The following is a 17,543-nucleotide window of genomic DNA, read 5'->3' on the forward strand; positions in this document are numbered from 1 at the left end:
TCTGCTTTAGATATCCAGAGAGGAACCAGCCAAACAGAGGCCTAAGAGTAACAGAAGAGAGATTCTTGAAGTAACTATTTACCAGGGTGTGATCAGGTTTAAGGGAACGGACAAAGGATTGTAAAGCACCCAGGGACTAGTAACGACCTGAAGAGTCATCACCACTAGGCTTGAAAAAACAAGGAAAGAGAGTTGTCATCCAACAGCTGTTGCTTGAGGAACTTCGTAAAAAATACCGCCACTTCCAGGTCGCAAGTCAGGAAAGCAAAGATAAGGAAAAGATAAGGAACACAGGATGGGGAACCCCCGAGGGGAGGAACTTATCGATTCTTATAGAATCGGCCGCTTTCAAGACTCCTCCTGCGACCGGATAAGCCACGGGTCTCACTTTGACCTTCCTAGACACCAGTAGAAAATGACCAGTTTACGGTTACGAGCTGGAACTACAACTCCCGGCATGCATCTCTCCGCTACAATCGCAAACTTTTCAACGCTAGGATAAAGGGACTTTCCGGAAGAATTGTGGGTCGGGACTTGTAGTTCTTCATTTGGTGGGGGCGGGGGTAAATCGGCCTTCTGCCGTAGCGTGCTCATTGGCGCCCAGGTCACCGCCCCCTTCCCCTCGCCTACGTTTGTGTCTCACGCACGCGCCGCTCGTGCCCACGCCCCCCTCCCTAGGCCTAGGACGCAGGCGCGCGCAAGCCCCCCTGGGCCCGATAGGCGGGGAGGGTGCGGGGGGAGGAGAACGTGGGGGGGGGGCATGTTAGGTGTCTATTCAGTAGACGGCAGTGGGGCACGAAGAGTGCGAAGGCATTGCTGCCGTGGGGGGTGATATCTGCAGTGGGCCTAGAATCGACAGGAGAGTTCGGAGCCAAGCCAGCGAACCCCGCGAGTAGCAGTCGGCTGCTGAGACCCGGAGGGCGGCAGGGGGCGAAGCCCCAGCCTAGGCCCCGCGGAGATGTCAGGCTGCGGCGCTTGTACTTGCGGCGCCACAGCTGCGCGGCTCATCAGCTCCTCGTTCGCCTCCGCGCCAAGAGGTAACGAAGTAGTCCCGCACCTGAGCTCTTGACCCAGCAGTGGCCTGGCCGGGGGCGGCGGGGACGCTGGGGAGGGCGAGAGGCCTCCCCCACCCCGAGGATGTGAGGAGGTGCTCGGCGCTTCGCCTGGCAACCCCCCCTTTCTCCGTGGCATGGGTCTCTGCCAACCTCTGGAGCAGCTGGTTCTCACATTTGAAGTGAAACCCTCTGGCTCCCCCACCCTCCCGCTTTCAGGCCCTCTGACTTTGGGGCCAGAATGTGGTCGCTTCGCAGAAACCCTGAAAGAGGCACGCAGTGCTCCGTTGGTTAAAAAGTGTCCCCAGACCCCACTCCGCAGGTGACTGCCGCCTCCCCTGGCTGCGGCTCCTCTTCCGGAGCCCGGCCGGGTTCCCCTTGGGCCTGTCGTGGGCCGCGGGAAGGGCCCGGATGAGGAGCCGCCACTGTTGGGGTCCCCCCGGGGCCGCGGGGCGCCGAGCGGGCCGTCCCGGGCGCAGGCCGCGCGGGGGCCGCGGTGTCACAGTCGTTGTGCGGCCGCTCACACCGGGACGTAAAGCTGACTCGCACTACTTTTCGGGGGCCGCAGCAAAGCGCCCGAAGAGATGGAAATTCCCACAGAAATTGTTTTTGAAGGGCTTAGGTGTCTCAGGGAGTCAGTCGTTTGCCGGATTTCCTAACTTGACAGCCCCAAGTAGTTTTTTAAGGGTGGCGCTTGTTTACCTGTCCTTTCTGTTTATCAGGAGCTGTGAAAGAGTGGCAACCCCAGCCAAGAGATTCCGGAAAAGAAACCATTTTTCTCTTCCCTAAATCTATGAATAGCAGACAAAGAGTCTAGATCCTGTTATAATCACTAACTTCTAGACAGATTCGTTTTGCTTTGGATTATCAGCTTATGATCTTTGGATTAGAAAAAAACAGCTCCCTTTTCCGAATTTTTAGCTTCATTGTAAAATTCTTACAGTTTACTAAATATTTATTTTCCGACAGTTTATTTCACAGAGGGATTCAATGAGGTTGTGTGGGCAGAAGCATTTTGTAAAATGGTACATAAATGTAAAGGAGTGAATTTAGTCCCAGGACACTGTTAATCCTGAACAAGTAGACATCCCTATTCCAGGAATATGAGTTGCAAACACTCGAAATTGACAGATATTTAAATTCATTTATTTGACAAATTTGTTGAGGGCCTGCTATGTGTCAGGCCCTGCTTTGGTGCTGGAGATGGAAGGGTGAATAAGTCCTCATCTTCGAGTTTAGAGGAATAGACAAAGAATAATATTGTTTCTGGGCCTGTATAAGGTATGTGTTCTCCGTGGGCAGGGAAGGCTTCTTTGACAACATTCTTTGTCTCTATCAATTGTCCCTGAAAACTGTGAGTTATAGAAAGTGTGCAGCTATTTGTTTATTTTTCTTTTCAAAACAACATCTTTCAAAATTAAATCTATCATTAGGTAAATCAGCAAAAACTAATGACTTATTTAGGAATTATCTATTTGTTTCTCAGTTAATACAAGTTTACTAGAGGTTTTCAGAAATACCAAACTATAATTTTCACTGTAAAGGAGTAAATTAAATCTAAAATATGAGACATTACCCAATATCATTATAGAATTTAATATTTTTATATGACAATGAAACAGCAAATGGATTTACATAAAATGTTTGTTTTCCATGGTAGAAACTCTAAAAGTATACATAAGTCTACAAGAATATAAAGATGTATTTTTTTAAGGCCTGAAAAACCTTGAAGAGGGTTATTTTTATTTAGAATTCTTGGAAAGAGGAAGAGAGGTGAAAGATAGAAAAATCACAATTGAACTTTAGCTAGTTTATTATTCTTATGTACAGAGTTAAGAATTTCAGCAACATAATTTAAACAAATAAAAATAGTTTCATCAATATAGTCTTCTAACAGGAAATTTGTACAATGAATTAAGAATAAAAGGGGAGATTTCAGAGCTCCTCTGAAGTACAGTGCTATTCTCTATTTCTATTGGTTTATCTGTCATGTTAGACTTTAAAAATTTTAAACGGTAGTTTGAAAAATTAATTTGGTAAATTGTCATACTAGACACTGGATCTGTTTTCTTTTCCTGTTGGGCTATGTGTATCCAATTTAATGTGTTTTTCTTCACTATTCTCTTTGAACAAGAAACCTATAGTAAAGTAAAATTTTAAAATATTTTTTCTACTTGAATTGCTGGTGTTTTCAATATTGATGTATATTTTTTCAAATGTACTTTGCATATATAACAGTTTGCATTCTAAATATATGCATTCAGAAATGTTTGATTCCATTTAAAAAATTCTGAGTGACAGTACTTGGTTTGAATTTGGCTGTGAGAATTGTGTGCTCCTGTGTAACTCAGGGTGTCACCTCATGAGGGTGTAAATGAAGATTTGAAGATGCTCAAACATGTTGGTGGGCATCCATAATTTTTTTTAGCTATATTTTAATTCTCTCTCTCTCTCTCTCTCTCTCTCCCTCTCTCCCCCCTCCCCCCTCCCCCCTCCCCCTCTCGTAGTTAAATCCAATACAAATTAATATGACAAAGTGAGTAAATGATAGAGCATCTTTATTTCTACAATAGCACACTATTTCCTAATCAACATTTCTCTTTTCTTGGGCATGTTCATCTTCAGACCAGCAGACTAGTAGTTTTAGTGAAAACCTATCAAACGTTTTTAAACTTGAGGAAAGCTATCATAGGAGTGATGTTATTTTTCTTTATTAAGAAGTATGCAGTATTCCTGAAGTAATAACTTGGGCATAAAATAAAAATTTGAGATTATTAAAAACAATAAGCATCTACTAAGTTGCCAGCATTGTTTGCGAGTTTTTGTTGAATTTTGTTTCCAATTTGTGTTGGAGGTTAGAGGACTGGTGTTCAAGAGAGCATTTAACTTAATTTGCCGTTTCATCAGTTGTTATACACTTAAAATATTGTCACTACAAATATAGTTTTAAATTTTAATTAGTTCTTTTGCTCTATTTCTAAAATGCAAATTAAAGATCGGTTAATCTTTTAAGCTGAATCATTTGTATGTTTTTGGAGAATGCTTAGTTCAAGATTGAATATAGGAAGTCAAGTATTTAGAAATTGAATAAATTACCCTCCAAGTTCTTAATAGCCCTAAAATCATTGTGCCTTATTCTAATATATATTTTTAAAAAAAAACTGCTCTGAAACTCAAAGCTTTATCCTTATGACAGAGTTTTGTAAGGAGTTTAACTTGACTGTCTTCTGTCATTGCTGCCAAGTACTCTTTCGAAATATACTTCCCATAAATACTTCCCTTTTTGGCTTTTAGGGGTTTTTCACCTGGGTTCACAGGCTTCCAAAGGGCCCAGGGATAGAATTCAGAGGTTATTTGAACTTTATTTTCACTAATCTGAGTGAAATATAGCATTTCCTTCAATTACGAATGTAGGCAGCAAACCACAGTAGTATTAGCAATACCTGTGGATTTGTCACCAATCAAACACAGATATTTTCATATCACATTACATTACTCGTATTTCAAAATATTGTTTATACTTTCCACTACTTTGAAATCATGGTAGTTACATTAAAAGCTGTTAGATCTTATTTAATTTTGTTAGTTAAGAAGAATATTTTTAAAGAGAAAAACAAATACCGTATGCTAACACGTATATATGGAATCTAAAAAAAAAAAAGTGGTCATGAAGAACCTAGGGGCAAAACGGGAATAAAGACACTGACCTACTAGGGAATGGACTTGAGGATATGGGGAGGGGGAAGGGTAAGCTGGGACAAAGTGAGAGAGTGGCATGGACATATATACACTACCAAATGTAAAATAGATAGCTAGTGGGAAGCAGCCGCACAGCACTGGGAGATCAGCTCGTGCTTTGTGACCACCTAGAGGGGTGGGAGGGAGGGAGATGCAAGAGGGAAGAGATAAGGGGACATATGTATATGTATAACTGATTCACTTTGTTATAAAGCAGAAACTAACACACCATTGTAAAGCAATTATACTCCAATAAAGATGTTAAAAAAAGAATATTTTAAAAATATTTTGATAACTACTTGAGGATAATTGGTTTCCTTTGTTAATGTATTTTATTCTGTACTTTTAAAAACATTCTGAATAGGCTTTACCAGACTGCCAGAGGGCACAAAAAAGGGTTAAAAACTGATTGGGTTGCTGCAATAATTTCTGTGAGGATTTTATATGATTGGTGAATGACTGATCATTTAAATTGTTTTGTACAGTGGTTTTAAAAAGTGGGGTCCTCAAACCAGCAGCATCAGCATCATCTGGGAACTTGTTAGAAATGCATTCTTGGGTCCCACCTCATACCTTCTGAATCAGAACCAGGGAGAATCCCCTCCAGCCTGTGGTTTAACAAGTTCTCCAGGTGATTCTAATGCATGCCCAAGTTTGAGACCCAGAGGTTTAGTATTTACAGCGTCTTGTTGGTGTAGCCCTTAGATTATATCAGTAGAATATTAAAACAGCTCTCCAGTACCATACCATCAGGGCCAGCAAAGAAATTCTTAAATTTAGATTTTTAAATGATATGAACATGTTTCTTAGATAGTATTTTCTGTGGTGACTGTATGGTTGCCTTGGTTTCATATGTTACTTGATAAATTATTTAAGGTGAAGGACACTTTTTCTTTCTATTCAAGTAGATTTTAAAAGGATCATGTTCATAATTTTTATCTCTCTTAAATTCCCAAAGATAATTTCCTTTCAGCTTATTTTCTAATAATACTAGATATTGTAAATTGTTAAATACTATTTTAAAAGATGTATTGTAAGTGGGAAATAATACACTCTATCTGATACTTCAGGGCTGTTTTGATCTAAACATCCAAGTACAAATAGCCTCACATAAAGCTTGTTACAATTGTAGTTTTCTTTGTGAATACATCATAAAGGTTCAATAAAAAAGTTACCCTTGTTACATAGATTATAATAAATTACTGTATTATGCTACCTTTCATATTAACTTATAATGGATGTTTTCAAGCACACACAAAATAGAACACTGAACCCCAAAATACCTGTCACCCAGCGTCAAGGTGCATTCAACTTTCTGCATTCTTGATTTCATCTATCCCTCTCCTCCATGACTTTTTCTAGACTTGCTTTTTAGATTGACATAGTCTTTAAGTCATATTATGTCCTTGGAAAAACATTAATGTTTAGCTTAAATTTCATAAACTACCTTAGATCTCATTCTAATGAGAGAGTAATAGCTAACATAATTTACTGCAGAAAATGGAAATGTTACAGAGAAAATTTGAAATGTCTTTTGAAGATGTTTCTTAGAAGGAAAACATCAAATGTAGTTGGTTTTTTTTTTTCCTTATTAATAGTCAAGCTTAATAGTGTTAAGCAAAATTTTACACTCTTTGGGTTAGGGACTGGGATGTCATAATCCTTTTTTGGTGTTCTTTGTGAATTTATATAGAAATGAGAAAATTTGTTTCCTCTTACTTGTATCTTTCCTGAGTAGTTTGGTGGGTTCATTTTAGTACTTCGTGTAACTGGAGATGGCCTATGGTGATAAGTAAAGAAACTAGTTCTAACAGTAAAGAAACTAGTTCTAACAGTGTACAAAATTGTGTTGGAAAATGGGAGTCGTTAAAAAAAGAGTTATATAATTAAGCATTTGGTTTTGAATTGTTTGATGTACATAATTTTTTTTTTTTTGCGGTACACGGGCCTCTCACTGTTGTGGCCTCTCCCTTTGGGGAGCACAAACTTCGGACGCGCAGGCTCAGCGACCCTGGCTCACGGGCCCAGCCGCTCCGCGGCATGTGGGATCTTCCCAGACTGGGGCACAAACCCGCGTCCCCTGCATCGGCAGGCGGACTCTCAACCACTGCGCCACCAGGGAAGCCCTACATAATTTTAAACCAGTTTTTGCATTTGGATACAATATATACATGTGTGCATGATCTTTTAAAAGCCCTAACAGGTGTGGGAATGAAAATTTAAGTCCTGAGTTGTGAATTTTGCAGGGAATAAAATGAGGGAGGGAAAATCAGTTTCTTAAATTTATCTAAGTGTTAACCCCTTGGTTGTTTATTACCTCCTAATAGCACTCTGCTGGGAAACTTCCTTTTTGGGGATTCATTAATGTACATTATAGCTTATGCAAGATTCTGAATAGCTCTAGTGTACTGAAGTCTATGGAATTTTGTTTAACCTATTGTATGACCATTCAGTTTTCTTGTGTAGGGAACAGTCTTTTAAAGACCAGCTTGGGAAATGCTGCCTTATGGGAGTATGGCTCTTTTGCCATTGACTATAATTTATTCGGAGGCCTGTTTCGTATTTATATGGAAAAAAGCAGGAGTCAGCAAACAGTGGCCCCATGGAACAAATCCAGCCACACCCATGTGTTTACATATTGTTTAAACTTGCTTTCATGTTACAGGGAGAATTAATGAGATTGAGACTACATATATGGCCCACAAAGCTGAAAATACTTACTATCCTCGTCTTTTACAGAAAAAGTTTGCCAAATAAGTCAGTGATTAACCTATGTCTTTTTTAAGAATTAACTTCAAATATGGCAAATGGTTAAAATGTTTGAAAGCTGGATGGTGGTTACACAATATTTTTTTATTGAAATATATTTTTCTTTTCTATAGGATTGAAATATTTTATTAAAACATGATTTAATGAATAGCACATAACTTTTAAAAGAACATTTGAAATTTGTTGCCATTGTTGCAGATATTACCCCCATATAACCAAAGAGACAGATGAGTTCATGTCAATTGTTTATTCTCATTGGTAGAAATAGTATAAGAAGTATAAGAATATAGGACATAAATGGCCTTTTTCCCCTACAGGTGAGGCAGATGTTGAACTGCTTATTTTTCACACTTTGAAAGAGCCATTCATTGTTATGACCTGGGTGGTCTTTCCTTACTTCCAAAGCACAGGTCGGGCCAGTTTTTGAAGATGGTGTCACCGGTTTGTACTACTGCTGTGAAGACTATAGCTTTTTCAACCTCCTTTATGCTTGAGGGATTTTTGTCCCCAGGGGACTTATTGAAGGTGTGTTAATATTTGATGTGTAGACTAAATTTCATTGTATTTTCAGGTATTTCTTGTGGTCGCATTCATATACCAGTTTTAGGAAGGCTTGGGACCTTTGAAACTCAGCTTCTACGAAGAGCTCCTTTTAGAGCCTTTACAGAAACACCAGCATACTTTGCTTCAAAAGATGGGATGAGTAAAGATGGCTCTGGAGATGGAAATAAGGTATTTTATCTTTATTGGCATCTATACACATATTTGAGTTCCCTCATTTAAACAATTAAATATAATACTACTACTCTGTATTTCATTGGTTTGTATGTTTTCTGTAGGAAATGTGAAATATATAAAATGATCTGAAGAATTTTACATATTTAAAAAAAATAAATTTGTTTACTTATTTATTTTTTGGCTGCATTGCGTCTTTGTTGCTGCGCGTGGGCTTTCTCTGGTTGCAGCAAGTGGGGGCTACTTTTGTTTGCGGTGCGTGAGCTTCTCATTGCGGTGGCTTCTCTTGTTGCGGAGCACAGGCACTAGTTGTACGGGCTTCAGTAGTTGTGGCTTGTGGGCTCAGTATTTGGGCTCTAGAGTGCATCCGAACTTGTGGCACACGGGCTTAGTTGCTCCACGGCACGTGGGATCTTCCTGGACCAGGGATTGAACCCGTATCCCCTGCGTTGGCAGGCAGATTCTAACCACTGTGCCACCAGGGAAGTCCCTACATGTTTTTATTTTGTGTTATCGGTCTGAGCCATAAAATAGTTTGATAAGCATTGCACTTAGTAAGCAGTAGCTGAAATTTCTAACACCCCAAAGCAGTAAAGAAGCTTCATTAAGGCGTAGAGAACGGACATGTGGACACAGGCAGGGAAGAGGAGGGAGGGACGAATTGGGAGATTAGGATTGACGTATATACACTACTATGCATAAAATAGATAGCTAGTGGGAACATTCTGTAAAGCACAGGAAGCTCAGCTCAGTGTTTTGTGACCACCTAGATGGGTGAGATGGAGGAGGGTGGGAGGGAGGTCCAAGAGGGAGGGGGTATATGTATATATATAACTGATTCATTTCATTGTACAGCAGAAACTAACACAACATTCTAAAGGAATTATACTCCAATAAAAAAAATAATCTATGTAGTCAGTCTCATGGTTGGTTGGATTGGGAATAACCATCATTTTCTGCTTCCACACAGTTCTTACAACTCATGATAGTATAAACCTTACTTCATCCTCTACCTCAAAATCTTAGATATCTGTATGACTTAATGTTAGGCTACTCTGTAGCTAGCAAGTAGATGATTGGTGATTGTATTAGGTCAGTGAGTTATCATTTTTTTTTATTATGTGAATTTGACAACACTTGAGTTATTAATATATGTGAGACAAAATGCTAGGTGCTTTCATATCCACACTTAATCCTAACAATGACCCTCTAAAGTAGGTGAAATTATCCCCATTTTAGAGATGATAAAAGTTAGATTCAAGAAAGTTGAGTCACTACTTGCCAAGATAATAATTCCTGATTCAATTTCATTGAAATGTAGTTTTTTACCTATAGTAACTTTTTTTAATTTACTAGTGCTTATTGATTTTTTTCCCGTAGTGTTTATTGATTGTCATTGCAGAAAAGCTAATTATACATGCTGGCACATACCATGTAAAGAAGGAGTGCAGTAAATATATGTGTTTACTAGAACTGATTTTATTGTTTTTACACCAGTGACAATAGAGATATAAATTATACTAATAATTCCATTCTAAAAATTGTAAACATTATAAGATTACAAACAATATTGTTTATACTTAAGTTACATGGTGGTTGCCTGAAAGTAATAATTGACTCTTCCTTTTTTTTTTGTCTTCCACAACGTTAGAAATCAGCAAGTGAGGGAAGCAGTAAGAAGTCAGGCTCTGGGAATTCTGGGAAAGGTGGAAACCAGCTTCGCTGTCCTAAATGTGGAGACTTGTGCACACACGTAGAGACCTTTGTGTGTAAGTATTCTTCTATTGTTCTTCTTTTTCCCTGCCTTTTCTGTAAGTCGTTACTTGCATTATATACATTGTATAAACATATACATTATAAATACATACATTATATAAACTAGAATTATTTTCTTCCTGAACTTACGTTAGTCTTTTACGTTCACCGGATACTAAAAATCTCCTGGACTAGTAATGCTTTGCACTGTGGTATAAGGTAATTTAAGAAAACTCTTTGCTTCTTTTTTTTTTTCTCTCTTTTTTTTTTTTTTGCCGTACATGGGCCTCTCACTGTTGTGGCCTCTCCCGCTCTGGGCACGCAGGCTCAGTGGCCATGGCTCACGGGCCCAGCCGCTCTGCGGCATGTGGGATCCTCCTGGACCGGGGCACGAACCCATGTCCCCTGGATCGGCAGGCAGACTCTCAACCACTGCGCCACCAGGGAAGCCCTCTTTGCTTCTTTATTTTGCTTACATGTGTTTATTTTAAATTTGGATTTTGTGGCTTTTCATGTATGTAACCATTAAGCTGTAGAAGAAGCAAGGCTTATTTATTCTGTATTTGTTCTTCAGATACCTATTAAGCATCTCATATAGCTGGAGATTGTCAGTTATTCAAATATTAAGGTATTTTCCCTGAGTACTTACCAGAGGTGCTAAGTCCTCAGTTCTAGGAAGTGTCTGATAATTATTAGTGATTCAGACACTAAGAGAAGGAAGACATCAATAGTCCTATTTTTTTTTTTTTTTTTTTTTTTTTTTGCGGTACGCGGGCCTCTCACTGCTGCGGCCTCTCCCGTTGCGGAGCACAGGCTCCAGACGCGCAGGCTCAGCGGCCATGGCTCACGGGCCCAGCCGCTCGGCGGCACGTGGGATCCTCCCGGACCGGGGCACGAACCCGTGTCCCCTGCATCGGCAGGCGGACTCCCAACCACTGCGCCACCAGGGAAGCCCCAATAGTCCTATTTTTGCTGTTAGTGTCAGTAACTATTTCTGAAATGCAGAGATGCTACTGCTGATATTTTATTTAATGAATCAGATAAATCATTTCCTACATGATTAGAGTTGATGGTAATGACTCAAGAGTAAATTACTTTGCACTACCATGGTACCTGCTATACTATCCAATTGTGAAAAGATTGACGGTCAGGCTTGGCAGAAGTTTCAGTTTCTGATGATTAACTAGAGAGGATTCTCTATATTCTAACTCAAATATTGAGACTTCAGTTACATTTTCACATCTATCATTAATATTAATTGGCCACTATATGAAAATGTATTACATGTAGCATATCTTTACAATTTTGGAAAGACCTTTAAAGTGGTACCATTCTATATGAGGTTCTCTTTGTGGCTTTGCCTAGTAAGAGATCAAAGAGAAGAATCAGTATGAATGAAAATTAATTTGGATTGCAACATAAAATGAAAGTGGTAGAATTGGATGATATAACTTCTAAATAACATTTACTTTTAACACATTGGTGTCATATAGTAAAATTCCAAAATGTCTGAGGATTGCTCAGTTCATACTGGCAGTGTCACATTACATGTTTTAATCAAGAAAATTTCCATTTTTTTCCCCAAAGAAAGATTTCAACCTTTATAGACCTATAATTCTACTCTAAAAATGATTTCCTAGAATAGAAAAGGAAAGAAACTAACATTTAATAAATGTCAGTATGTATAATTTTATTCTCACAATCTTATTTTTGCCAAAACAGGGAATATCCTCATTTTTATAAATGAAGTAGCTAAAATTAAGTTTAAGTAATTCATCCAAGGTTATAGAGCAGTGAAGACATCTTATTCAGAAATTCCTTTCCTATTCAGAAGTTCCTGTCCTTTGTACCAACTGGAATTCTTTAGGGATAAACTAGCTCCTCTTGAGATTAAATTTTTCTTTTTATACAGTGTTTTCATAACTTTCCAGGTTGTATTAATCACTGAAGGTGATTGTTAACGTACAGATTCCCACCTTCCCTAGAGATTATCTAGATAAAAAACACTATACTTTAGTGTTATCTAATCAACTCAAGGCTGTTTCCTTTGGTAATTATAATTAGGGAGGGAGATGTGGGAGTAGAGAATATGGAAGAAAAGAGTAAAACAAGAGTACATTCTTACAAAGCATCTGTTGAGTCAGACACTGCTAGGCCCAGGAAATACACAGATGAGCATGATACTGTCCCTTTCCTCTGGAGCTGTACTGCATAGAAGAAAGAATCCCCAACAGTGAGGCCCTCTTCCTTGGTTTTGCTGGCCCATAATAAAAGTCTCTCCAGAATGTATCCCTTTTGAATGCTGAGGATCTTCTGTGTCTACTCACTGAAAATTGGATCATCCTGGTTCTAAAGAATGTTGTTTGAACGTGGGTTATTCATTTTGTTTGAATCTGCATTTATTAGTTATTAGTTCATAAACATCTTTTTATGTGCTTTTTGTTTGTTTTTGTTTTTATTCTTTTATGTGCTTCTTAGTCACTTGTAATTCTTTTGTGAATGGCCTGTTTAAGTGTCTACTTTTTTTGTCCTTTTAAATTATTTTTAATTACCCGAGGAATACATATGTATATCTCCCTTTGTAAAAAAAAAGTAGAGCATTATAGATAATGCTAAAGATATATTTCTGTAATATGTCTTCATTGAACACATAACTTTTAAAAAGCATAAATGGTTTCATATTGTTCATGTTTCTGCAAATTGTTTTTTTCCCCAACTCAGCAGTGTTTTGAGAGCTTTGTGTGTTAATACATACAAGTTCTTTTTTTTAAATTTTAATTTTTTATTGAGCTATTATTATTCACATACCATACAATTCACCCTTTTAAAGTATACATTTCAGGAATTTTTAGTATATCCATGAAGTTGTACAGTCATCACCAGTATCTAATTCCTGAATATTTATATCACCCCCAAAAGAAACCCCATAACCCTTAGCAGTCACTTTCCACCTCTTCCCCTCCCAGCCTTGGCAACCATTAACCTACTTGTGGTCTCTATGGATATGTCTATTCTGGATATTTCATATAAATAGAATTATACATTATGTGACTTTTTATATCTGGCTTTTTTTACTTAGCATGTTTTCACGGTTGATCAGTGTTGTATTATGTATCAGTATTTCATTGCTTTTTATGGCTGAATAGTATTTCCATTGTTTATCCATTCATCAGTTGATGGACATTTGAGAGTTGTTTCTGCTTGTTGGACATTATGAATGAATAATGCTACTGTGAACATTTGTTTACAAGTTTTTGTGTGTACTTATGTTTTTACTTCTCTCGGGTATATGCTTAGGAATGGAATTGCTGGGTGAAATGTTAACTTTGTTTAGCTTTTTAAGGAACTGCTACAGAGGTGGTAGTTTTACAACCATTTTACAACCCCACTAACAATGTGTAAGGGTTCTAATTTCTCTACATCCTCTTCAACATTTATGTCTTTTTTTTTTTAATATAGTTTTTTTTTTTTTTTTTTTTTTTTTTTGCGGTACGCGGGCCTCTCACCGTTGTGACCTCTCCCATTGCGGAGCACAGGCTCCGGATGCGCAGGCTCAGTGGCCACGGCTCACGGGCCCAGCCGCTCCACAGCATGTGGGATCTTCCTGGACCGGGGCACGAACCCGTGTCCCCTGCATCGGCAGGCGGACTCTCAACCACTGTGCCACCAGGGAAGCCCTATGTCTTTTTTTATTATAGCCATCATAGGGATGGGAAGTGGTATCTCATCATGGTTGTGATCTACATTTCCCTAATGACTAAAGATGTTAAGCATCTTTTCATGTGCTTATTGACCATTTGTATATCTTCTTTGGAGAAAAGACTAAATTTTTTGTCCATTTTTAAGTTGGGTTATCTTTTTATTGTTGAGCTATAAGAGGTCTTTATGTATATTGAATACTAGACCCTTATCTAGATACGTGATGTGCAAATATTTTTTCTCATTCTATGGGTATTCCTTTCCTTTTAAATGCTGTATAGCAGGAGTCAGCAAACTTTTACTATAAAGGCCAAATATTAAGTATTTTAGACTTTATGGGCCATATGGTCTCTGTTGTGACTTTTCTTCTTTGCTGTTATAGTGCAGAAGCAACCATAGACAATGTAAAACAGTGAGGATGGCTATGTTCCAATAAAATTTTGTATATGGACACTGAAATTTGAATTTCATATAACTTTCATTGTCATTTTTTTAACGTAGAAACTGTTCTTAGCTCATTGATCTTGCTGTACATATTTCATCTCACAAGTATATTTGTAGTGATTTTTATGTTTTCTTATAGTGGTATTACTCTTGCTTGACTGACTGTAGAAATAAAATGCCATTTTTATAGATACCATTATGAATGTATAGAAAATCATCAGAAATTGAAATAATATCTAAGATTCTTGATTATAATGATATATATTTTTTAGTTTTTTCTTACCCATTTAAAAAATAACTTGTCAAACATGAATAGCATCCCTACTTTTATTTAAGGTAGAGCTTTTAGTTGTTTTTTGTTTGTTTGTTTCTGTTTTTTGGTCTTTATTTCTTTTTTATTTTAACTTAAGAGAAAATTGAGATATAATTTCTTTACAGAAAAGGAAAGAAAGTGCATGGATTCTAAATGTACAGTTTGATGGATTTACATGTCAAATAGTCCCACACCCCAGAAGGCTCCCTCTTGTTCTTTCCTAGTCACTAACCTCTCTTTCCCCAAGGCAACTACTACCTTGACCTCCATCGCTAGAGATTGGTTTTGCCTGTTCTTATACTTCATTTAAACAGAGTCATAGTGCATGTTTTGCTTTTGGGTAGAGCCTTTGGTTTTTATTTTTATGTATATAATACTTTCTGAAGGCTTACTGTAATTACATTTCTCATAGGTTAAGAATAAACTTTCCTGCAGTGGTTTGGAGATTTTATGTTTGACCCTGAAACTTTTTCAAAATCATGAAGAACTTTCATTTAAGCAAATATCCTGAAAAAGGTTTTACTAAGGTAGTCTTTCTTCTGTCGTGGGTATATTATACAAGCATGTTTACTGGAATCAGTATTCTGTTTATAAAGGAATATAGGATACCTGTAGTAATCATTTAAAGGAAGGAGGTTTATTTATCCTCTGATGATTTAACAAAATCAGATTTTGCCCCTTGTTTTTAGGAGTAAAAAATATGCATTACAATGCTTGTTTATTTGTTTGTTTTTTTGAAATAGCATTTTGATAAATAAAATCGAATCCTTGAACTTGGGTATATGTTGAACATGTTTCAGTGTAAAACTGTATTGCAAGTATTCAGGTAGAATTTAAGCAACCCTTCAAACAGTAAGCAGAGAGGAATGTTATTTGTCAGTGTTTCTCTTTCCCTTTCACCTAGTATCTTCAGAGAAATACTTTGTTCTTGTGTTCTCAGGCCAGATTTTTCTGTCACACAGCCTGAACTAGATTAGCGGCTTCTCTGCCCTTTAATCCTTCCCCTGTTTACTGGTGCCTTATCCTAAACTAAAGCCACTGTCTTTCCCACTGATGGGAGATGGTGATAACGTGTTTGGGCTTGTGTTAATCAGAGGTACTTGGTATAGCTTGATCTTTTTTTTTAGGGAAGCACTTACTAGGTGATTGATAAATGGAATACACAAATGACCCCTAATCTAGTTTAAAATTTGTGGCTAGAATTTATCCAGAATGTATTTTTGTTTGGCCTTGTGTTTAAGAACAGACACGTAAGAATTAAATTGGCTGAATTAATAGTTAAATTTATTTTTTAAATGCAGAATTGTCTATTTTTTAAAAATTTAGATTATTTTGTGAAGATTGAGGTGTGCTTGCCAGTGCAGTTTTTCTTGTAATGTATGGATAGGTAGTTATAATATTCCCAAAGGACAGAGATTCCCATGGTTTTAAAAATTCTTTTTACCTGTCTAGTTAGGTTACACAAAGGTAACATAAAAATGTATACCTAGACCTACCAACATGTAACTAATTCCTGTGTACCTTTTGCTCTGTATCTGTTAATAGTCTGTATGGGATTCTCTACCATGCGAGCGGGGGCTACTCTTCGTTGCGGTGTGCAGGCTTCTCATCGCGGTGGCTTCTCTTGTTGCGGAGCATGGGCTGTAGGTGCGCGGCCTTCAGTAGTTGTGGTGTGTGGGCTCAGTAGTTGTGGCTTGCGGGCTTTAGAGTGCAGGCTCAGTAGTTGTGGCACACAGGCTTAATTGCTCCGCGGCATGTGGAATCTTCCCGGACCAGGGATCGAACATGTGTTTCCTACATTGGCAGGTGGATTCTTAACCACTACACCACCAGGGAAGTCCCTGACTCCCCGCTTTGACTGCCGAGGGCCCGGGTTCAATCCTTGGTTGGGGAACTAAGATCTTGCAAGCAGTGTGGTGCGGCCAAAAAAAAAAACTTTAGCGAATGGAGAAGTCGAAATCATTTCAACTGATCTTTTCTCTAGATGCAGTCTATCACAAAATGAAAGAACCTAGTTAAAATGAACGAAGTGTAGTTTACTGAACTCATCTTTATCATCTATTTTAGGTATAAACTAGGCTGTTTGTTGTGGCTAGTGGAGTGAACTACAAGCATTTTTGTCAAGTATGTAGGTTTCAATTTCAATGAGTCTTTAAGGTTAAACACTATTTGAATTATTTTTCTCTGTCCTTTTACAGCATCCACCCGCTTTGTGAAGTGTGAAAAATGTCATCATTTTTTTGTTGTGCTATCAGAAGCAGACTCAAAGAAAAGCATAATTAAAGAACCTGAATCAGCAGCAGAAGCTGTAAAATTGGCATTCCAACAGAAACCACCTCCTCCCCCCAAAAAGGTATAGGTCTTAGTTCAGTCTTATAAGCACTTTATCTTGAAAACATTTCATTGCTCCCCTCCCTCCAGTTTATATTGAATCTTAATACTAGTATCTAAACAAGTGTTATAAGTTCTTAATATGGACTATACCTGGCTAAATTGTTACTGATATTTGATACTTGAAATTCAGGTATGGAATCCATTGCTGTTTTCCCATGTCATGATTACTGTATTCGTAGCAATGAAATATAGTTGATGATTATTAAAGTAGTGTTAATGCTGAGTTAATCTAAAATGATATCCTTAAAATAGAGCAGCTGGGGATTTATTTTTGTTAGTTTGGGCCCCTAAATAACACCAGCCTGCAATTTTTCCCCCTTAAGTTAATCTACTTTATGGTAAAACAGCCTCGGGCTAACAGTGGAAGCAAGTAATTTTTTCCTGACCAATGTGCCAGGGCTCTCCTGTATAGCACTGTGACTTTTGTGGTGTGGGCTCTTCCTAGGAGTCTCAGATGGATTGTGATTTGGCCATGTGAAACACAGCAGAGTGTACCACCAGCTTCATTGGGTACTTGGCGTACACTTTCTGAGAAGGAGGAGCCCTGCTCTGGGCTGTGTGCCCTCTGTTCTGGCCATATCTCAGATGTTTGCACACTTACATCATTTGTCACCCTCTGCTTCGGTTTAGCTTTCTTCTACTTT

The 17,543-nt window shown here is 38.2% G+C and overlaps 1 protein-coding gene across 1 annotated transcript in view; it reads left to right on the plus strand.

Moving 5' to 3' along the window:
• Positions 1-764: 764 nt before the first annotated feature.
• Positions 765-17,543, plus strand: part of CLPX (caseinolytic mitochondrial matrix peptidase chaperone subunit X) — a 37,327-nt gene continuing 20,548 nt past the window's right edge. The window contains exons 1-4 of the mRNA XM_060005767.1: positions 765-1,037; positions 8,131-8,291; positions 9,946-10,063; positions 16,704-16,858. Of these exons, the coding sequence (XP_059861750.1) occupies positions 959-1,037; positions 8,131-8,291; positions 9,946-10,063; positions 16,704-16,858 (513 nt within the window). The 5' untranslated portion in view covers positions 765-958. The remainder of the gene's footprint in view (positions 1,038-8,130; positions 8,292-9,945; positions 10,064-16,703; positions 16,859-17,543) is intronic.

Source organism: Delphinus delphis, chromosome 2 (genome assembly GCF_949987515.2).
Source record: "Delphinus delphis chromosome 2, mDelDel1.2, whole genome shotgun sequence".
NCBI lineage: Eukaryota > Metazoa > Chordata > Mammalia > Artiodactyla > Delphinidae > Delphinus > Delphinus delphis.